This window comes from Propithecus coquereli, unplaced genomic scaffold (genome assembly GCF_000956105.1).
Source record: "Propithecus coquereli isolate 6110/MARCELLA unplaced genomic scaffold, Pcoq_1.0 Scaffold212, whole genome shotgun sequence".
Classification (NCBI taxonomy): domain Eukaryota; kingdom Metazoa; phylum Chordata; class Mammalia; order Primates; family Indriidae; genus Propithecus; species Propithecus coquereli.
Window position 1 is genome coordinate 1,002,180 of NW_012146301.1, and position 23,138 is coordinate 1,025,317.

The 23,138-nt window shown below is 40.1% G+C and overlaps 1 protein-coding gene across 1 annotated transcript in view; it reads right to left on the bottom strand.

The window, feature by feature from the left end:
- DOCK9 (dedicator of cytokinesis 9) overlaps nt 1-23,138 on the bottom strand; it is a 310,670-nt gene that overhangs the window by 31,395 nt on the left and 256,137 nt on the right. The window contains exons 36-41 of the mRNA XM_012644431.1: nt 19,608-19,674; nt 18,116-18,163; nt 15,477-15,544; nt 7,315-7,430; nt 1,313-1,450; nt 1,016-1,198 (exon numbers count right to left, since the gene is read on the bottom strand). Of these exons, the coding sequence (XP_012499885.1) occupies nt 1,016-1,198; nt 1,313-1,450; nt 7,315-7,430; nt 15,477-15,544; nt 18,116-18,163; nt 19,608-19,674 (620 nt within the window). The remainder of the gene's footprint in view (nt 1-1,015; nt 1,199-1,312; nt 1,451-7,314; nt 7,431-15,476; nt 15,545-18,115; nt 18,164-19,607; nt 19,675-23,138) is intronic.

Genomic DNA, 23,138 nt, shown 5'->3' on the forward strand with positions numbered 1-23,138 from the left:
GGTCTATGAATAGCACCGCCTTTACCCAGCTGCTCGAGCTAAAACATAAAGGCCATCCTTATTTCCCCCTTTGCCTTCACCACACCCAGGTACAATCAATCACCAAGTATTATCAACTCAATCTCCTCTTCTTTCTAACCTCACCATCCCTGATTCAGGACACCCCTCTCTCTGTCCTAGATGTGATAACAGTCTCTCTAACTGAAGTCTAGACTCCTCTGATCAGTTCTCAACACTGGATCCAGGAGATCCACCAAATACGCTATGATTTGGATACACAATGATGTGTACTCCTCGACACCTTCTCACTCACATTCTCAACTCCACAATAAGGAACTTCTCCAGCTCCTCAGAGGGGCCCTTCCCATGGTGAATCCATGGCCTGGAACATGTTCACTACTCTGCAACTGCTGACCCCTTTCAGCCCTCACGTCCTCTGGGAAGCCACCCCTTGTCCCCTGGCCAGGTGCTCCTCCTGGTGTACTCAAATTCCTCTATGATAGCACTGGCCACATTGCACAGAGAGACCTCCATGCAGGCCGGGAGAGGGTTCTCCGTTGTTCATGCTTGTATCCATGAGTCTTAGCATGTAGTAGCTTAGTTCTCAGAGCAGAGAACTTAGCATATTTTAACTTTTGAGAGATAGCAGATGTGTTCCGTAGCTAAAAGACAGAAAAGAATCACATTGGTTGGGCTTTTGGTTTCTTACCTAAGATGTTTACTATTGTGCATTCTCACATAGGCTCTGGAATTTCTTGACTCGATAGCATTTCCAATGCTGATTCAATATTTAAATGTGGATTTACCAAAAGAAACACATCTTGGGCCCAGATCTTAACAGCAGAGAGCATGAAATAAACCAAGCCAGCAAACATGACTGCCCAGTTTTCCATCTTGGGGCCAGATCTCGCAGTATCTTTATGATGAGGTAAATTGGTAAACGTGATACTCAGTTTTCCTGCTAGAACAGGATTCCACGGAGTAAATCTGCATAGGAAAGCTAACCCACACGCACTTGCAGATGTGTCCGGACGAAGGACTTCTTTCCAGTGTAGTCAAAGTTGTTCCTCATCAGGAAATAGAGCAGCTGCGAGGCCTCGGTTCTGATGGAGCTCAGCTTGGAGTTACAGCACTTGAGAATCTCATAGCACAGAGCGGCGCACATGTCCGCTCTCCCTTCGTAGAACGTTGAGGGGAACTAGCGGGGAGGAGAGGAAGCAGAGAGAGCACAAATAGGTCAGTGCTCGGTAATGTGCTCTGCAACTTCAGGTGGAAGGACAAGAGTGTGGCCATCGCTGATGAAGCAACTTACCTTATAAATTAAGGACCTTAAGGCAGTGAAGACATTTTTTAAAGCCGTTTCTGACTGATGTTTTTGAAGAAAACATAGGTAGACGTCAAAAACTTTTTTCATGAGAGGATTATGTCCATGGTCAGCCAAGAGCTGGTTCTTAAAACACACATTGACGCCTTTGTTAGTAAGACATACCAGACACTCTAGTAGGTTTTACACAATTTTCAGGCTCAAAGATTACATTTTCCAAGTGTTAAGACAAGTCATAATTTAAACAAACTCTGCTATGAATCCTTTAGGAAACCACAGCATTCTCTTGTAAAACAAACAAATCTACTATCAATAAATTTATGCTTTGGGGATAAACCTTCCAGAAAACTGTACTATAATTTAAAGGATCACTGTTGTTTAGTACTAATTGGGCTTCAATTTATTTACTTAGTTTTACTGTACACCAGCAACTGATACAGAGGTGATGTTTGTGACATCTTAATTCCAACAGATAAATGTCATTTATAGGTGTGAGCTATTTACGAGGGGGAAAAAATACTGAAAGAAACAGGGCCTCTAAAAGGGGAAGTTTCCCCCAGGCTTCTCAGGCACTTTGCTAAGCTATGAATAATCAGACAGCTTGGTAACATGGAGAATGTACAGGCTTTGGTTGGGCACCATTTATCATGTGCGCATATTTGCACAGGTAAACTGAGTCTCGGCATTCTCATCTATAAAAAGACGACTCTAAAACTGACCTTGAATGGCAATTGTGAAGACTCGAGGTCAAGTGTAGAAAGTGGCTGATGCATACTTTGGTCTAGCTCAGTAAGCAGCAGCTAGCAGGATTTTAACATTTCACAGATTTTACTACTTATCAAACAAAACAAGAGGACCACAATTAATTGTTCCTAATCATTCTTCAAGATTTCCTCACCTCAGTAGAAAATTCACACTAATTAATCACTTTGGAAGCCTGGCTGGCTAAAATTCCCATCAACTGCAGAATATACACAGTAGCTAGAGGTGCAGCCCAGCAAGAAGCCAGCATGGAGCTTCATGTCTAAACGTGTGTGACACTAATGAGCAATGGCTTCAAATATGGACAAGTCTATATGCACAAAGGTATGTGTTTGGGAAGACTACATGTGTGTATTTTGCATAAGTAGGCAAAAATGACTGTAATAAAAAAATGTCAAGAGGCCAGTATCTCAAACTATTCTTATAATTTGGACAAATGAATAGGGATAACTTACGTCCACATAATTTTGCTACATAACAAATTATGGTTGGGACTATAGTTTCAGAGCAAGATTTACCTCATCTTATTGTTGGAGGGAAAGTTTTACTCAAGGTATACATTTTAGTTTTTTAGGTCCAGAGAATTGCAGATGTATCACAGCTGTGGAACACCTGGAATTCAGTGATCTTTATTTCATGAAATACTTAGGTACCATAGTGAATTCCATCACGTAAAAGAGGACCACTTTAATAAGCAGAAAACATGACTAATTAAATGAATATGATACAATTCTCAACTATGAGCAACTGTTCAAAAAGAGAGAGAGAGAGAAGAGATTTTTTCCAATGTTTGGGGAACTGCTTACATGTTCTACTGTCTGTGAACACCATTTTTCTAGGAGCCATAGTTGGAAAGCCTTGCTTTTCACAAGGAATTTTCTTTCCTAATTGTGGCAGGGTTAAATAAGGTTTGGGTGAATCTGGAAGTGAGCTTTCATTTTTCTCAGTACTCTTCATGGGAGCTTTCCAGGAGAGATGGTTCCTACAACTACCAACCCCTCCCTGCCCATTCCTGCTGTTTGAAATGGCCCTGGTCTGCAAGCTCTCACTACTTGAGTTCTGTTTCTCTTCCCCTCACTCATTCTGGTCAAGGCTTTTGCTTCCCATTTCCAGGATTTTGTCTTCTTGGACTCCAATCTCAAAACTTCCTTGCAAGAATGGTGTAAAAATTCATTTACATTATGTATCCCATAACCTACTGTAAACCTCAAATACACACAATAAAATTTACTTTAAAAAAAGAAGTAAATAACCCTTCATTTGAAAGGTTTGTAAAGGACCTCTCATCCTGGATATATCCCTGTTTCCCAGCTACCTTCCTTTATTTTCCAATCAATTTTCTTCCCTCTTTCTCTCTCTCTCTGTTGCTTTCTCATTAATTAGAAAGTAACATACACTACATGCAAACAAATCTTTGAACATTCAGAAAGGCCCACAGGGGAAAAAAATCCAGATAAAAATCACCCATAACTTCTCCACTCAGAAATAACTGCGGATAACAACATGGTGTAATCTCAATTCTATTAATACCTTTTTATCCCTAAAGACTCTTACTGAGGATGGGGTAGTTTCAGTTAGGAAATTAAGTGAGATATTAGAATAATATAAAGGCAAGACTTATTTCTAGCAATAAAGTAGAGACTAATTCTCCAGGAACTGTCTGTCATGGGTTCAGGTTTAACTGTAACAAAGTCTGTTATGGTGTTTAACCCAGGAAATGGGCCTTTTAGGGAACAAAAACTCAATATTAGTAATTGCTGAAGATCCAGGAACACAGAGGAAAACAAACTTAAACCTTACGTGTCATGATGAGATATGTGGAACAAAGTTATTTAAGACAGCTAAGTCTTTCTGAGGCATATGGCATTTATTTTTATTTAGACATTGATTTAAAAATAACTTTAAAAAATTCAGCTTGGAGAAGAGTTGTTTCAGTTGCACATGCTCGTCAATCACTAAGATGACCTAGATCTCATATGCCTTTGTAGCCCAGGGTCATGGCTATGCAAACCGTATCACAAACTCCAACCACTTGTGTGCTCCTCACTCTTTTGGTTCCAACTGTTCCTATAGTTATATGTTAGTTCTCACTGTGTAGATCAAATAAAAAAAGGCTCTAAATGGAATTGCTAAAAATATATTTTCAGATTAAATTTGTGAACACATTAAACATATTATACAATAGTTAAAGGCCAGCATTGATTTGGGACTGTGTTAATAGGAGGCACTGTAAAATAGCCACAGAAGAACTGTATTTTTTGCGTGTAACTACCTTACTTTACAAAACACACTCTTTTATGTATTAAATGGCATAATGTATGTGAAAGTGCCCAGCACGGTATCTGGCAATTGATGAGAGCTTGGTAATTTTCTTCTTTCTCTATACGAGAGATCATTTAATTACCTTGATATTCACTCAGCTCCTCTCTCTCTCTCTCTCTCTCTCTCTCTCTCTCATATACACACATAACACACACACATTCACACAAACACCTGACTCAGTGGAATGACTCAAGGTCTTGGGCAGGCCAGTTGTGTAGTGATCTTGGGCAAATTTCCTACCTTGTCTCAGCCTCAATTTCCCTGTCTGTAATATGTGGGATAATCAGATCTACTAGGCAGAGCTGTTATGAAGATTAATGCCTGAGGCACAGAAGGCACTCAATAGATAGCAGGAAGCTAATATAATAATACATAACAACCAGCAGCCAGGGCTTAAATCTTTCAAACATTTTACCTTATTAAGACATTGATTTCTAGATTGTCTTTGGCAACTTATTAGATGTGGTCAATTAAGAGAGTCAGCAAAGACAGGGCTACATCTGTCAAAGATGATTTTCTTGCACACAGTGATGTCAGCTCACTCAATGTTAGCATTTTTCTGATAAGCTTTAACTGATGCCTCAGTTGAGTAAATATCTGCAAGGAAGATCCCAGTGGCTGCTGTGCCAGTGGACCTCACACATCTGGGAGTCTAGGCCAGGTAAGCCTGTCCTACCACTGGGCCCAAAACCCAGTAATGCCACATTTGCACCCTACATTTGCCCCCTTGCCATTCTTTATGAGGGGTGCTGAGCTTTAAACATGAAACATTTTTGCACACAGACATACAGACTTTAACAGAGATTGTCTTAGTTCTAAAGCTCAATCTTCCTTGGGCATTTCAGGGATCAAGGCCCTTTACCATAAGGACCAGAAAGGAGCCAACACAGGAAAAAGTGCTTGTTGCTAACCTTGAGTTAACACTTAAGCTCCTACTACATAGTAGCTCCAGTCCCAGGATAGATGTTTTTGGATACTTCACGTCAACCCATTTGTACTTCCACCTTATAGAGTAGGCATAATTGCCATGTTTTAGGTAAGGAAATCAGCACTATGAGATGTCAAGTAGACACAGCCTGAGGCTGAAAAGATGGCTAATGGTGGAGCTAGGATCTAGAGACCACTGTATCTCCATACACGCTGTCTCCAAGTGTACTGGAGCCTGGTATACACCAGCAATGTGGGAGGCCCTCTCAGGGGTCATCTCTCTTAAAACTCACAACAGCCCTGTGAGGTAGAGCCCATTTTTCCAACCTTACAGATGAGAAATCTTAGGTGTGCAGATACCAAGTATTACTAATAATTCTCCCAAAGATACTCAGCCCATAAGTGTCACAATCAGCTTTGAATCAGAAGTCATCAGATGCTATTTGTTTTTCAGGAGCCAGAACCTACCTGGTGACCAGACATTTGGAGATCTGGGAACCTTGACAAATACTCTGCTTTGATGTTAAGCAAGCAATTTAAAGAGGCACTGGGTAAGAAGTGCAGGCTGTTCAGTAAGAAAATGATCACTATTCTCGGCGGTGCCACCCAGGCTGCACTTGGCTGCATGTGCCCTTAGTTCACACTGTGATGCCAGCTCTGCACCTGCTCTGTGGCTCCAGAATTTCCTGCTTTTAAATGTTGGGACACAGGCAGAGAGTGGAAGAAAGTGTTGCAACTGCAGTTCTGAACTTAAGGATTTATGTTTAGCACTGATACAGGTGTGCGTGACCAAATATCACATTCAAAACCTTTGCTACCTATTTCTATAAGAACTTTTACCTAAAAATACCCAAAAGAAAATACAGGTTCCAAAATCTCTTTCATGGTTATAGTAGAACCGTGGTTCTCAAGCTGTAGTGTTTGGGTCTCATGCCAAGGGTTTCTGATTCAGTAGGTCTGGGTTGGGCCTAAGAATTTACATTTCTAACAGGTTCCCAGAGGCTGCAGCTGCTGCTGGCCTGGAGACAATGCTTTTAGAGCCACTGTAGTAAAGGCTCCATGTAACAAGGCACTGCTCTCCTCCAGCCCACTCCATACTCATTCTATCAGGGTTTGTAATTTCCTCATCTCTCAACCGGGTTCCTAGTAATGACATTTCACAGGGACATGAATGAGGTGGTGGCTAAGGAGAATAAAGATATATTAAAATAAAGTGACATAATATCAGGGAAACAATTTTTACCCTTCCATATAAAGAAATGTGCTTTATGAGTAGTGGGGATAAGTAAAACAGAATGACTTTGCAAATTTGCAAATATCCTTGCAAACAAACAAACTGTTTCAATCCTCAAAGCATATTAACAACAATTCAATTTCCCCTTCCTATGCTAGCAATGGAAGTAATCATTTATCAAGAATGGGAAGTGTTAGGTTCCTAAAAATAAGAGAGTGGCTGAAGAGTCCGCCTCTATTTACTTGAATATTACTTGCTAAAACTTAAAACCTAGACCAAAAAAACGCTTTCATTTTCTATCTCTGAAAAGTTTTTTGTCAATTTAATTTAGTAACAGATAAAATTTGAACAAATAAATGTGTATTTATTGCTCCTCTCCCTATAAATATCTAATTTTAATTGCTATAACATTTGGATATGTTTAAAGGTATTCAAGGCAGAGATGCCTGATTAGGTCCTTATATTTATCACCCTCAAGGTTCTAGCCAAGAGTTAGCTGCCTCCAGAGACTGTGTTTCCACCATGTCCACCATGGCACACGATGACCAGTCAGACCTTATCGTATTCAAGTAATTCACTGTGGAATCATTTCTTTAAAGGAATTTAAGGATTAATAGTTTCTTTACAGGGGCAAAAACAGTTGCTGAAGTAAAAATACAACACAGTTTGCGCTGGTTGAGCTTAATAAGCAGAATGAATTTAAAAGGTAAAAACTCTGCCCATGAGCAAGCTGTTCGCTACTAACCTTAAATGCCAGTGTAAACAGGGAGAGAGTGTCCAGAGCCGTAAGGCAAACCTCAGTAGCAATGTTGGCTTCCAGCAATGACTGGTGAAGGACATCTGCGTCCGAGTGGCCATAGCCTGCGTGAATTATAGCACAAGATTACTGCCCTGTGGCTCACACCGCAGGGTGGCAGGATGGGACGGTCACAGTCAACTTTTGATTATTTATAGAAGGCCCACTTTGGAGCCTTACCTGTCTTTTTTTAGGGGGGCAGCAGGGGAGTATTAATAATGTCTCCATTCAATTATAACTCTTTTTCAACTCTGGAAGGGCAATAACAACAGCAAACATTTATTATGTGCTTGCTGTGTGCCAGCCATGATTCTATGAACTTTACATGTATTATCTCATTTAATCCCTCAACAGCCCTATGAAGTCTGTACGTTATTAAACCCTTTTTGCAGATAAGGAAACAGAGGCACAGAAAAGCTAAACAACTCGTCTAAAGTCACACAGGTAGTAAACAGTGGAGCCAGGACTCCCAGCAAGATAGGCAAGGGACACTTCAGCGACTTGGCAGGAGTGCTGAGGAAGGCTGAGATCCCAAAGCAGGTGGCCGCACAGCACAAGGTTCAGAAAATGAGCCTGACATTAGCCTGCTAGTCCCTGAATACAGCTTGCACTTACCAGCTGTGCAACCCTGGGCAAGTTCTCTGGCCTCTTTACACCCTGGTTTCCTCATCTGTAGAATGAGGATAATAACAGTATCTACCTCGAAGGCTTGGGGTGAGGATTAAATTCATTAATATTTGTGAAGTTCTTAGAATAGTGCCTGGCACGTGGTGAGTGCTGGAAAAGGGTTAAGTCAGTAATATCAAGATCTGCATTATCAGCTAGAATCATAAATGATAACCAAGAGTTGACTGCACTGCTAAGAATATTCTATTCGCTTTAATAAAAAGCCTAAAAGCCAGTATGTCTGAAAGAAATGTTTAGGAAAAGAAAAGGACTTGAAGAATCTGTCATTTAAATTTAATCCACAAAATTTAAATACAAACTGAAATCTTCTATATATGGCTATAAATCAATTTAGTACTAATATAAATGCACTTTGACACACAATTTGAGATATTAAATTATGAAATGGTATGCATTAGCAGAAATACATATAGGAATGCAAAGATGTTACAGTATTGATCTAGAGTACAAAGAAAGATGTCAATATAATAAAACACCATGTAATGTCTTTCTCCAAGGAGCAAAAATCAATCAACACTTATTACTTAAGTAATTTTCCTAATACTCCAGAGAGGAGGACATTTTGTATACAGATCAAGAAAATGAAGTACAGAAAACCTAGGGAATTTTCTTGAGACCAGTAATGGGCAAAAAAAACTACACTCCAAATTCCTTACCCTGGTCATATGTATCATATTACATATTATTAGGAGAAAATAAAGAAACTAGCATGACATCATTTTGACTTAAATAAGTGTTAGAAATATAGAATGTGTTTTAAAAGGCTACAAATAACCTCATTAAAGCTACAGAAGTGCTTTTTAAAATATGATAGTAACACGATTATGTGCTTTTATCCAACTTTGCTTTGCTTTTACAACGGTAGTTCTGAGGCTGCATGTTTGCGGCCGCATTACTTCCACTCTGCAGCACAGCCAATGTCTGTCTTTAGCGAGGATGTGTAACACGTTTGGCAGCACGCTACTTCTATTTCTTTTTATTTGTGCTTTTTGAGTAAGAAATCACCCAGGGAAAAGAAAGATGGATGTGTTGGGGTACTAATATTAATCGTACTGCCTTCACATAAGCCAAGGCACTACTTCAATCAGTGAGGCTTGGTAAGATACAGAGACAATGAAAGAGGAAAGCAGATTGATGATTATTGTTAAAGTGACCACAACTGTGGTAAGGGGGAAAAATACAACACCTGTCATCAGACCAACCAAAATCATCACACAGGTCAAAAGGACCCTTAATGAGGGCTGCCATTTGCCCCAAATGAGTTTGAGTCTGGGTTAAATTTTGACAAGGAACTTGCTTTGATTATTTTAACTTCTTTCTCTGAACAGAACTATCCCTTTCTTTTTCCAGATAACCTAGTGGCGAAGTGCATCCAGGTGATCATTATAGATGAGATGGCCTGAAGAATTCCCACCGAATTTACCTACTTCTGGCTGAAAGTCCGGAACAATTAAAAATTAGAATTTAGAGATACGCTTTTAAAACATATATAATCAATGGGCTGTGCTAATTAAGTTTTTATATAATTCTGTATATATGTGTGGAAATGTGGTAATGACAAAATTTCTCTCAGCTATTACACCACCCAGAAGCTACTGTACCGTCTGTCTAATCTCCTTCAGAGTAAGAGTCAGAATCTGACTACCCTTGTCTGAGTTGTACAGGAATCTAAAAGAAATGGTCCTTTTAGCCACAAGTTGTTATACTTTGCTTTTCCTTAAACTGTTCCATCTCAAAAATCAGCAGGATTCCTGAGCTAATGTCATTTTTAAAAATCCCTAAAAATAGATGGCAGCAGAGAGCAGCTGTCCCCACCATAGGGACTGGAGATCGTACATGAGTGAGGAAGACTTAATCAACGATCACCGTATTATCGACCGACACAGTAAAACAAAACTGAGCTAGGAAATCCAAGAAGGAGATCTCAAGAGGCAGAGAAATTTCTTAAATTAAGGGTCAGCAACTTTCCAAAAGCAGGTTAAGCAGCTTCTGATCAGGCAAGCAAGGAGTGCGGTACTGATTTCCACCAGGGGGCAGAGGTGTGGCTCCGCACTGACACCCTGTGCCCTTGATGGAAGGGACGGAGGGGAAGGACTCTACGGATGTGCCTTCTCCTGCACACGCGTTCTGGGCTGCATTAGAACCCTTTGCATTCACTGCTTAACTTTACACGATTTTCACCCTATTGTCACTCTGAGAAAAGACTTACTGTAAAAGCCCCAAACCTTTTAAACACTCCTGGGCTAAAGACAAGATTTTGCCCCCTGATGTCATCTGCTATGTTTAGATTTAGTTAATGTTACTCTGTTTTATAAATTCATGTCACTGGAACAGCTCAGTTCAATAACGCTGAGCACATCTGTACACTCTTCCTCCCTCCCACTGCCCTGACGTGAGGCAACACGGTGGGCAGGACAGAAGCCGGATTCCGGGCCACACGAATGTCAGAGGACATTTGGGACAGAAGAGATTAGATACACATCTCCATAGGAGGCACTTCCATTTCGATAGCTGCCTTCACCCTTCATGAAACAAGAATTCTTGTTTTCATTTTGACTTTTTTCTTCAGGCCCATAATTTGAATCCAGGAAAACAGTAACTTTTATGAGAATATAAATGCTGAATGATAAGGAATCTTCTTGCTGAAAAAATTCCCCAAATGCGGAAGACCTAGTCTCCTAGCTATATTCACCCATGGTATATGGCTTTACTAAGTGCAAATATTTATGCAAAATATCGAACTGGTCAGCTTCTACACAATCTACTATTCATTTCCATCCCATTTTTATTGCTAAAAACATTTTCCTCACAGATGGGCAAGAAGTAGAGAGCAGAATAAGAAATAATATTCCAAGGTAAAAATATGTGACTTGCTGCCTGCCTTTTGATTCACACACTAAAAGTTTGTACTTCAGGAAGTGGGTGTCATGCCATCAGCTCTCTCTTCCCTGTGGAGCTCTTCAACCTAACATTGAACTGTATCTAAAAATGGGACTTCGTGTGAGCTATAGACCCCAATGTGTAAACACACTCGGTTTAAGCACACCATACATTTTAAAGTCCTCTTTAAGGACATTACACATAACTGACTTTAAAAGTGCACAGTACCAGACTTTCTCAATTTCGAGAGCCCATCAATGGCAAGAAGCATCCATCAATGACAGACTACCATAGCAGATGTAATATGGAAGATATATCCAGATTTTAGAAATATTAGAAAATGTGCAAAAATGTGCCTCAGAATCAAGGAAACAGGTTTATAAACAAACATTTCATTTACTATCTTGAGCCTATACTTTCAAAGCATCCAAGTACATTTTACTCAATTCTAAAGCTATGTCATGCATGCTTAGAAACTTTTGAAAAACATTAATTTTAACTCAGAGATCTACATGTTCTCTGTATTTTTTAATATTAATTCAATGTTATGTACAGTAAAGGAATTTAACGATCATCTATATTCATTTTCTTGTGCTTCACAGACACCAAAGAATGTCAGAGTTAAATGAAGGTTCACAAGCCACATCTTTCAACTCCTCATTGGACGCTTAAGTGACCTGGACAATGTCCCCAGCAGGCCCTCATGCAGTCTGTTTTCACACATCCAGCTACAGGCAGCTCAGCACCTGCCACCACGGGCAGTTCCGCTAGAAAACGCTTTCCAGTACTGACGTGAAATCTAATGCTCTGCAACTTAACCCCATGACCTTAAGCTGCCTGCCTCTTATACTGAATTGCATTAAATATAGGTTTTAGTCACGTGTTCCCACCTCTTGGCTGACTTTCCCCCAGTCACACCAGCAGGCAATACGAATTATCATGCAATGAACTGAACATATTCCCAGAACACCACATAACATCAAAGTAAATATAAAGTGTTATTTTACATAATTTTTGCAAATGTTTCACTTAGTTCCCGCTCACAGTGTGGTTTGTATATTTTACATGTAGTTATCACTCTCAATTTTCTCCCCATAATGGGGTTTATTTAAAATAATCTACACGTAGCTTTCACTCTCAATTTGTCATTTGACACAAATCTCTTCTACTGACACACAATGCGTACAAGTTAAACTCAGTAGGTCAATGCATAAATGTTCTAAAGATTTACTTTTTATATTCTTGGGCAATGACCCAAACAACAGTCCTGTTCTTTTTTTTTTTTTTTTGAGACAGAGTCTCACTCTGTTGCCTGGGTTAGAGTGCCGTGGCTTCAGCCTAGCTCACAGCAACCTCAAACTTCTGGGCTCAAGCAATCCTCCTGTCTCAGCCTCCCAAGTAGCTGGGACTACAGGCATGTGCCACCATGCCCGGCTAATTTTTTATATATATATTTTTAGTCGTCCAGATAATTTCTTTCTATTTTTGGTAGAGACGGGGTCTCGCTCTTGCTCAGGCTGGTCTCGAACTCCTGACCTTGAGCGATCCACCCGCCTCGGCCTCCCAGAGTGCTAGGATTACAGGCGTGAGCCACCGCGCCCGGCCTAATCCTGTTCTTTAAGAGTGTTTTTCAAATAGTTGAGACTATCTGGCCACAGCAGGATTTGCCATTTTCGTTATTTCCCAGAAAAATTAAAGAGTTAAGGTAGTCCTTGCCACAGTTACATGTGTAGCCCATGTGGTGCCTTGTTCCACGCGCTGCTATCTGTGGGTGATGGGGCCAGACCTAAAAGGACTCAGTTTTTCACGGTCCTCTGCTGCACCCTGCTGGTCAAGCTGAGGTTGACAAAGCCTTTCCTATTGTGACAGAGAGGAAGTGAAGCAGATAGATCCATTAGGGTCTCTTCCTATTTTGATTCATTTCTGAAATAAATTCATTTTAGACTCTGGGGTATCCCTGGAAAGTCTCTCATGTAAGGATTTATGTCATATTGGTTGGCCCAACAAGAAGGTATTGTATTCATTGTTAAATATGATTTTTAGAAGAGATATATATGGCCACAAATTTCACATAAAATGCCCAAGTACAGATGTAAACCAACATGTATGTATGCATGCATATACATGTTCAAACACACATGCATACATACAATGCACACCCTCTTTGCTGTTTGTGGCTGAGTTGATGATACGGAGCTCAAAGAGCTAGCACAGGGAAAGGCTAAAGCCACTCGAACACAATGAGGATTAGAGATGCACATGAAAACTGAACTCTAGGAGAAGATGAATAACTTCAGAGATGTTAAAACCAATTTGGATGAGCAGGAATAGTGGGAACACAGGCGCAGGCTACATGCTGTCTACTGGCAAAGCAGAACACATGACTGAGGACAGTGTGCCACTGACAAAGGACGGAAGCAAACGCGAGAAGCTGAAAGAGGAGGCAGGGGGACGAGGCTCTCTGTGGGTAGCTGGGAGAATGGAGATCAACTATGTTAGCAAGAGGGCATTTGGCAGCCACACAAGGCCAGCTGTTCCTCTCCTCCAATTCAAGCGGCCATACAAAACCCATTTGCAGTGGGAAAAGCTGCTGCATATCTGAGTGGGTTATGGTTATTTATTCACATGTGGATCATTCATTTAATTTTTGTTTTCTGTGTTCCCTAAACGATTGTCTTTAGAGGTGGGGCCTTGGTCTCCATATGATTTTTTTTAAAAAGTGCTTCAAAGTTTAGCATTTATTTCAACTGACAGCGAGTTGATCTCTGAGTTATATAAATTATCTGAGCAAAGGGAGTCCAGCAGGGGACCGGGGATTGAATTTCTGTTGCTAAATAGGAAATGAAAACTAAAAATTACGAAACTCCTGGTTGTGTTTGTTTCAACTCCTTGTCTACAGAGCTAGAAAAAGCTCCAACAGGTAAGATGTTAAAAAATCAAGTATTATAGCCTTAAATGTGTCATAAAATGTACATTCTACAGCTAAGTATGGAACTCAGAACTAGCACTTTATGGCTACCAATTCAGTGTGTGGCGTACTGACATAATATTGTTAAATTAGGCCTAGAATTTTACAGACTATACTCATTACATTTAATCCTGTTGGGGTGGAGGAGTGGGAAGCCACTGGGTTTTGGTTCCTCATTTGTCTTACTTTGAACTATTATCGACACAAGGTGTTGGGAATGTTGCCTTTACTCTTAGCCTGCACCAAAAAAAAGGTATGAAAAATCACAGTGAGTGGAATTCTTATAATTAGAAGTGATGGGAAGTTATTAATAACCATGCATTAAAGACGGCACTGGAAATGAGAATAATGGTCTAGATAAAACAATAGCTAGCTATGCCATGCTTGGAGAGGAGATGAACGGTTCAGAGAACACGATGCTAACAGAAATGGGATTTATTATAAATGATCACACAAATTTTTCATGTGCTGCATGGTTTGTTTTTGTTTTTTCTTTGAGACAGGGTCATACTCACTCTGGAGTACAGTGGTGGCATCATTATAGCTCACTGTAGCCTTAAACTCTGGGGCCATGCCTGGCTAATTTTTAAAAACTTTTTGTAGTGACAGGGGTCTTGCTATGTTGTGCAGGTTGGTCTCAAGCTCCCTGCCTCAAGCGATCCTCTTGTCTCGGCCTCCCAAAGTGCTGAGATTACAGGTGTGAGCCATCACACCCGGCCATGCATGCTTGATGTCTTTTAGGTTTTCTGCTTTGAGAAACCCTTAAGAAATGAAACACATTTCTAGAAATAGCACACAATGCCACGTCCCCCCCTCTGGTGACTGATAAAAGTAAATTAAAAATATGCTCCTACATTTTGGCAGAATCTCTATTGTGAAATTAGAAAGCCCCAAAGTTAGGAAGGCAAGATGAACAAAAAGGTCTTGGCTTGCAAGTGAAGCGGCCTCATAAGCAGACTTCAACCTGATTAAATCTTACCATTGTCTACAGAAATTCCAAGCACACTTGATATCTTTCTCACACTGAAAACACAGAAAAAGTCACTTTGTTATTGGACGCTTTTCCACACCCTTACAAATTGATTCACGGGCTTTATGTTTTCATAGCAGTGAAGGATTAACATCCATCCAGAGCTGGAATGTCAGAATGTGGACGCTTGATCAATTACATGCACGGGATCAGGACAGGTGAAATGAGTCTGTCCCAGAGGTTCTCAGGAGTGGCAGGGCAAAATCGATGATAAGTTGGCCATAGGCAATGAATCCAAACATTATGGTTAAAATACTAGAAAACGTCTGGCTACTGAACCTGCCAAATTTCGTTTTGGGGACAGGGCAAAGGGTCTAGCACTTTTAGGTTTGGTGCCGTAGTTGAGCATGTTCCACATTGTGTCACTCCCAAATGCTGAGCACTCTCCTCCAAGGAAGGGAACTGTGCCATGAGCTCTTCATCCTACTTGCTTTGAGCTGTAAGAAAAATCGAGTTGGTCACGTGGTATGGTGTGGCCTGGGGCTCTCCCCTCTGAGATGGCACATGAGATGGCTGGCTGTTACGATGGTATGTCATGGGACTTACTGTGGTTAAAAGTGAGAGAGTTATCCAGGCTGCCCAGCTGCTGCAATCTGGCATGCATCATTCCTGTTCTGTTACGGGAAACAGGCAATGTCTGAGATTTTCGATCATGAACTATGGGTCCCAACCCCTCCTGGTTCCTGCAACATGAGTGAAATGGGATAGAAGCAAAAGTTAGACGTGTTACACCGCAGCAAGACGGGGAGCGTTAGTGAAGCCACGACATGGCATGAAGGAGATGGCCACACACTGACCGAGCCAGCGGAGCAGCCAGAGACACAACCAGGCGGCAGCTCTTAAGGTATTCACAGCAAAGCACCTGACAGCCCAGAAGCAAAAATCAGGCCAAAGCGGAGATCTTTTTCATTTTCATAAAGTACTTTAGAGATGCTACTTTTAAGAAAGTGAGCATCACTCCAACATAGTGCTGAAGGTTAGGGTTCCGACAACTGTCAAAACATCATTAATCTTTTTGGATTATATATGTTCTAAAGGAACAAAAACATTTTTTCAAATTGAAAAATGCATTGGAAGAAACAGAGAATGAACATGCAATGGGAGGGATTATATGAAGCAGTTTGAACACCTTTATTCTTACCCAAGCAGGAAGGAGAAGAGCCACACACTTTGTTAAACTTGTCAGCGGTCAAGTAGAGAAAACAGAAAAGTGATCTGGGTTAGCAATCAAACAGCTAACTTCCTACTGTGTACCATCACCAGAGCAGATGAAAACGAGACCAGTGCTGGAGTGACACCTATCCCCGTCCCAGAGCCAACCGTTCCCCTCATCACGTTATTGTGTGTAGGACAACGGGGACATGCATGGACTTTCACTGACAGCATGCTGCTGGGTGATCTCAAAGTGAGGATGAGAAGGCACAGTGTTCATCAAACCCGACCACCACGGATGGCAAACATTGACAACGTCCACATTATAGTTATAGGATCTTTTTCGCATGCAGCATAGACCATGGTAATTTTTGTATAAAGCAAGGCGTATCTTTCCACAGCACATGGAACAAAGTCACATCATCTCCATGCCTGTCTTCCTCTGCCCATCTATTTTTAAGGCAGTCCATGATTTTATATGCAAATATATACAGGGTGCTTATGAAGTCAAAAGATTTTCTTCTAAAAAGTTAAATTTATATCCCCTGAAAAAAATAAGTTAAACACTTCACAAAACCCAACTCTAAAATATTTTGTCGAGACATTAATCTTCGGCTTCCCACATTCACCATTTTAAGCTCTGAAGCATTTTATTCTACGTGGCACAACATTCTCCAAATGCCATCTTGTTAGGTAGGTGACGGTTACTGCAAAAAGCGTGTGAAGCTCGCTCAGCACAGTGCCTTTCTGTTATACAATATACGTTTGCCCAAACCTTCACAGGGCAAAGTCGAAGAGAAATTCTAAAAGGCAACGTATGAGATATTGTTGGTATAAAGACACCTTGTATATACTTGCATTTGGTACTTGAAAACTCAAATATAAAAACTAATAAAAAATAAAAGTTAAAATAAGAGAACTTTAAGTGTTACCACATTTTGATTAAAAATAGAAAACATGAGGAAAGCACAAAATAGCCTAAATTTGCTTCTTTTTAAAAGAAAACACATATATTTATTGCTTAACATAAAACATAATTCTGAAAACTTTTCATATATCCTCAGAAAAGAACAATGTTAACATAAAAAGAAAATCTTCACCATCAATAGAAAGTCTATTAAAAAATCTCTGTCCTATTTTATTACTATAATATAGAAGTACAGACATGAGAAGCAAACTTCAATTAGAATTCAATTTTAAAGTTTTTCTTGAAACATAAATATCAGCTTATTTACAATTAGGTTGTTAAAAAGAATAGGAGAAAAATATAACACTAGACCAAGACCCCAGAAATACACTAACACAGAATGGCTCACGGTGCAGGGAAAACCAGACATAGACAAATTGCATGGCTGTGGGGCAGGAGGAAGAACTTGGCAGGCAAGATGTGCTGTGAGGAACTAACAAAGAAGGTGCTGTCTGGCCACACATCTGCAAGGAGACTCGCTCTCCTGGAACTCCAGGACAGTGGGGAGGTAGGACACTCAACAAAGAGCTCCGTCAGGTGAGAACACAGGGCACTTATCGATTAGTCAGCATCGGAGGAGAAAGGCTCCATTTTAGAGAAGGTCTGTGGAATGGACTGAAAACGCTGTTTCATCAGGAAAGGAGAGCAGTTAGGTGAGAAATTAGCGTCTTTGTAGTTGGGAGCGGGAGCAGTAAAAATCATCTTTGAAAGTGAAACAAAAGAAGAGGAATCACTGAGGAAGGAGAAAACACACGAAGAGGAACAGGGAGATGAGAAAGGGGAGGAGACAGAGCAGAGCCCGAGGGAGGGTCTGGAAGGGAGGGTAGAAGTGTCACAAACGCCACTAGGGAAAATCTTTCCAAGAGATACGCACAAGACAAAACAAGGCAGAGGAAGTTAGGACTGCAGACAAAAGACACTACCAGATTGCACGGCGGCAATCCAAAGCCATCCCCACGGTTGCTCACACGAATCACACCGCCAGTCACCACAGACGACCATCCCACACAATCAGACCCAAGGAATACGGAGAACGACACACTTCAAACTAAAACGCCCACAGTACCTGGCTATATATCGCTTCCCCATGTACTGGAACTGGTGCAAGCAGACTCTGCAGACAGGATGAAAAACCATCAGGGAAACATGAAGATAAAATTGTTTTCAATACATTGTTTTATTTATCCATTAACAATAATAAATTCAATAAACACCAATGTCTACTACTAGACCCTTACTTTTGGGTTTCATAAATTCTCTGGATGGTCCATTTAAACTCAGAGAAAATTAATAACCTGTAAGGGAAGCCCTGTATTGTGTGTCTATTAGCACTGTGGTGGCTGGCTGGAGCCGCACAGGACAAAGGCCCGTGAGTGACAGGACTGTCCATCGACTCAGGGTTGGGAGATTTACTCCAAGGCAGTTTGCCTTAGAAATCACACTGAAAACCATACACAGCGTTCCAAGTTGTTTATTCATCCGCATTCAAATCTATATAAAGAGCTCTCTCTTTTGGCTCAAGTGTACAGACTGATCCTCTATAGACATCAAGTGTATTTTTTTTGGTTTTTAAAAAATATATCCATAATATTGATTTTTTTTAAAAGTCATGTATTTACTTAGGTAACTAAAACGATGTCTATCGAGCTCCTCTGGTGCTGAATCTCATTTTGCCACATAACAACTCCCCCTTTAACTCTGAAGAGGTCATGAGACTATGATCCAAGACTATGAACCAAGTCCCCTGCTGGAGGGCCAGGCCCACAGTCTCTCCTATGATGCCAAAATGCACTAAGCTCTGGAAACTAGCTTTCTACCTGAGTTCGTCTAAATACGTTTGGCACCAAAACATGTCTTGAACTAATATACATAAAGCTACTTATAGTTGTCATTTATCTAATTATTTTGAATAATACCAGCACTGCAAAAGTAATTTTTTTACTACAGAAATAATGTGTTTAACTGTTGGGTGCTACCTGAGATGCTGATGGGATGTTGTGGGATATATTCTAAATGTAAATTTTTGAGAAATCCAAAAAATTCTGAATTTGGAAAATCAGCAGCAGTTTTGCATAAGGGATTGTTGATTCCTGTTTCTAAAAGTAAAGAGCTTAAAGGAAATTAGAGACTTACACTAAAGAGATAAAATGAGATAAAGATACTATATAAGATTTCACTTTTACTTATCATATATTTTAAAATTACAGCAATTTTTGTCTCAGTTCCTGGATCTGCTTAAGCTAGATTCAACTTAGAAAAGCAGCATCTACCCAATTCGACTAATAATTTTGTGTTATTTTGTTAAAATGGCTTACACACATAAGCAGTTACCTCTCACCTACAACAACCACATATCTGTAATAATTTAAGGTGGGCCACTGTTCCCTGGGTCATAAACCCAGAAAATAATGTGTTGGTGGGTCAGGTTCGGGAGAAAGGGCTTAAGGAGTGAGTATGTGACATATAGAACATTCCTGGTTCAACTACACAGTTTTCTTCACACCTCTTAACTATCCAGGAAAAATCAAGAGGCAATGAGCAAAGATAGAACTACTCACTCAGATATTGTAAAAAAATCCATAAGTTCAGATGTTGAAGCCTTGTTCCAATATGTAAACAAAGCATCTAGAAAATAAACATTTGGTCAGAATCATAATACATACACATCATGTACATTATAGAGATTCACCTATTATGAAAATGGGAAGAGACCTTAGAATATGGGCCTCCAAACCCTGCCCCCTTTTATAATTGATCAAAGGACAAAGCACAGTGACTCGTCTATACTGGACAGCATGTACAACAGGCTTATTCAATTTACAGATGCTACATTTGAACACTTGAACTTCAATTTCATCATATAGTATCCAGTGCTATATTCTACTCCAATGCCTATTTAAAACTTATACAGCATGTGCTCTTAAATAGACTAAGAAATTCAAAGATACAACAGGGCATATAATCTAAAGCTGGGCTCTCTTTTTCCTACTACAGAATCTCTTCCCAGCAGGGAATTTGTTGAAATTTTTTGCATAATACACACACTGTTTTGCCCTTTGAGTTTTAACTGAAAAAATATAGCTTGAATCTATCTCCAACTTTTCTCAGTTGCATAATGTTCCTCTCTATGGATGCACCATAATTGAGTTAGTCCCCTACTGATAGACATTTACTGTTCTTCTCCCCTAATCTTTTGCTATCATAATTGTGTTTCAGTGAATGTCCTTTTATTTGGGTCTTTGCATACATGTCTAACTACATCTGTAGGACAAATTCTTTGAAGTGAAATAGCTGTATCAAATAGTATGTGCGTTTAAATCTTTATGTATGAACCTTTAACAGTTTAGTATTACACAAAGAGTCCTATCATTTGATGGTTAACCCTTTTTGCATTCCTGTATTTTACACTGAGGTTGAGAAATAGGTTAAGAAGCTTCTCTCTGGGAAAAAGCCACTGATTCTCTGGGGCCTGAGCTGAGTAGAGAGGGTGGCTGCAGAGAAGCTGATGGCTTGTGGAGACACATGGCCATGGCCTTTTACTCTACACTTGTCAAGAACAACGACAGGCAGGGACAACATGGGATACATCTTGAGAATTTGTTATGTGCCAGGCACTGTACTAGGTGCTCTCACGATTCCATATAGAGTGTGCCATCTAATGCTCACCACAATCCGAGGCAGAAGAGAGTTCCCATTTACAGATGAGCTAATAGAAGCTCAGAGAAGTTAGGTAATTCTCCATTTACCAGCCTAAAGAATCATGGCTGTGTGGGGATTTAAATCAAGTGCCTATTAGACCAGTAACAAGGGTGGGTCAGGGAGCTTCCATCTTCAGGGGATTTTGAATTTAGACCCTAGAGGAACAAACTGGCTATTTCAGGCTGGCCATCCTGGTAAGGGGAGCACTCAGAGAGCCATGTGCACACTGGAAAGCCTCGTGGGATCCACCTGCAGGCACCTGTGGCCACCACCCCAGCACACGGCAGGCAGAATGGCCAGTGGCACGGCACTGACGCTGCCAGTCCTTGCTCTCAGCTCAGGATGCCGGTTGGGGAGAGTGGGCAGACAGACTGAAGCTCTGTAAAGAGGGAGGAGACACAAGAAGGCACAGAGAGGAAGGGCCCAGAGGGTGGATGGCACCCATAAATGTGGAATAAATGAAAGGAAAGAATAGATAGAGTTACACAACTGATTCTGTTTGTCTGTGTGGTAACTACCTCTGGAGGCAATTTTCTCCCTACCCTCTCCACACACAAAAATCAATTCTAGGTAGATTTTTAGATTTAAATGTGAAAATTTAAATAACACTGCTTTCAAAGAAATCATAGGAGAACATCTTCATGACCTTGGAGGTAGGAGAAGATTTCTTAAATGGAATGCACATTCACAAAAATTCTAATTATAAAGGAGAAAAATTGATAACTTGAAGGCAATTGGGAAAAAAAAGATATTCTAACATTGTTTTGAAGAGGCAATTGCACTTTTAAAATATATGTATGACTTCCCAAAGGGCTAACTTTAAAGGATAACATTCACTTGGATTCAAAAGTTCTTGTATACTTGACTTTAAAAAGTAGTTATGTTATATAGATCATACTCAATATTTGAAATTTAAAATATTTCAAAGAAAACTTCAAATGAAGAAAAAATAGGACTATAATGTTGGCTAAAACTCATTACCATGAAGCAAAGTTTAGAACTTTGGGCTTAAATGGGAAGAATTACAACATATAACCAAAATATCAAAATAATTGTCCTGTGCTCTTGTATTTTCATCACCATTCAAGGAAAATCTTGCTTGTCTGTCTTTTTTTAAACATCTATTTTAAAGTAAACAAATCAACAGAAAACTAAAATCACCCAGTCCTTAAGCATTTAAAGGACAGGCAGGTTATTCCTCCATCTGAGTTATAAAGTCAGGCACTAGTGCTGCTGAACTGGAAGCTTGACATAAAATAAACACTATTTCCCAGCAGAAACGCCTTCCACTGGATGTTTAATACACACCTACTCCCACCAGATGTAAGCAGCACAAGAGGCCTTAAAATTCTCAAAACATGGCATTCTGTTTTCAAAAGAGTTCATCTTAATTCAATGGCCTTAATGAAGTTCATAGCACACTTTATCTAATTTGTTGCAGGGAAAATGAGACAAGATTTTTCACCAAGATAAGAATTGTGACATTGTACCATGGGATTAGCTATATCACACAACTAGATACACAGATGAGCTAACAGATTAAACTGCCCAGTTAAACATGTTTACAGGCCAGGCCTAAAGTCGTCCAGATAGAGCATTCGTACTTCTGCTCACTCCAAACGCCACGGAAAAGTTTGGCTATGCTTTCAAAATGGGTTCAAGAAATAATGATTGATTTTAAATGACTTTAGTCATGAAGGTATTAAAGATTAGGAGTTATTTTTCTCTCAGGTATCCTCCCCAAACCGTGAGGGAAAACCACGCACAATTATCTCTCTTACCCTCGTCTGCCTCCATTCTGTGTGTGCTGCTACTACAGCGTGACGGTCTCACCAGGAATGAGAATAAGGAAGCTAAAAGCTGGTTTTCAAGAATTCTTTGAAAGATTGTTGAGACGTTTAGAGTTTTAGTACGCTTATTAAAACCCTTGGTGTGTCTTTAATTTTAAAGAAATGTCATAATTTTTAAGTATAGTTAGTAATATTAAGATAGTTAATCATTAGTGTACCAAGATTCTGTGAGCCAAGCAATTTTTTCTCAGTCCTCCATCATTTTATGAAACCTTTTATTTGTGAATACAAATATTTGTTTAAGACAAATATCTGAATAAAGCTATCCACCTAGCTTAAAAAAAAAAAGAACCAGCTCAGAAGCCAGTAAGTGACACAAAACCTTTCCAGATCTAGAAAAACTGAGCCTTTTATTTAAAACCCAGTGGACAAAAGGATGTGCTCACAAGTATGGCAGCTGGCTGGGCATGGTGGTAATCCTAGAACTCTGGGAGGCCGAGGCAGGAGTATTGCTTTAGCTCAGGGGTTTGAGACCAGCCTGAGCAACGAGCGAGACCCCGTCTCTACTAAAAATAGAAAATTAGCTGGGCATGGTGGTGC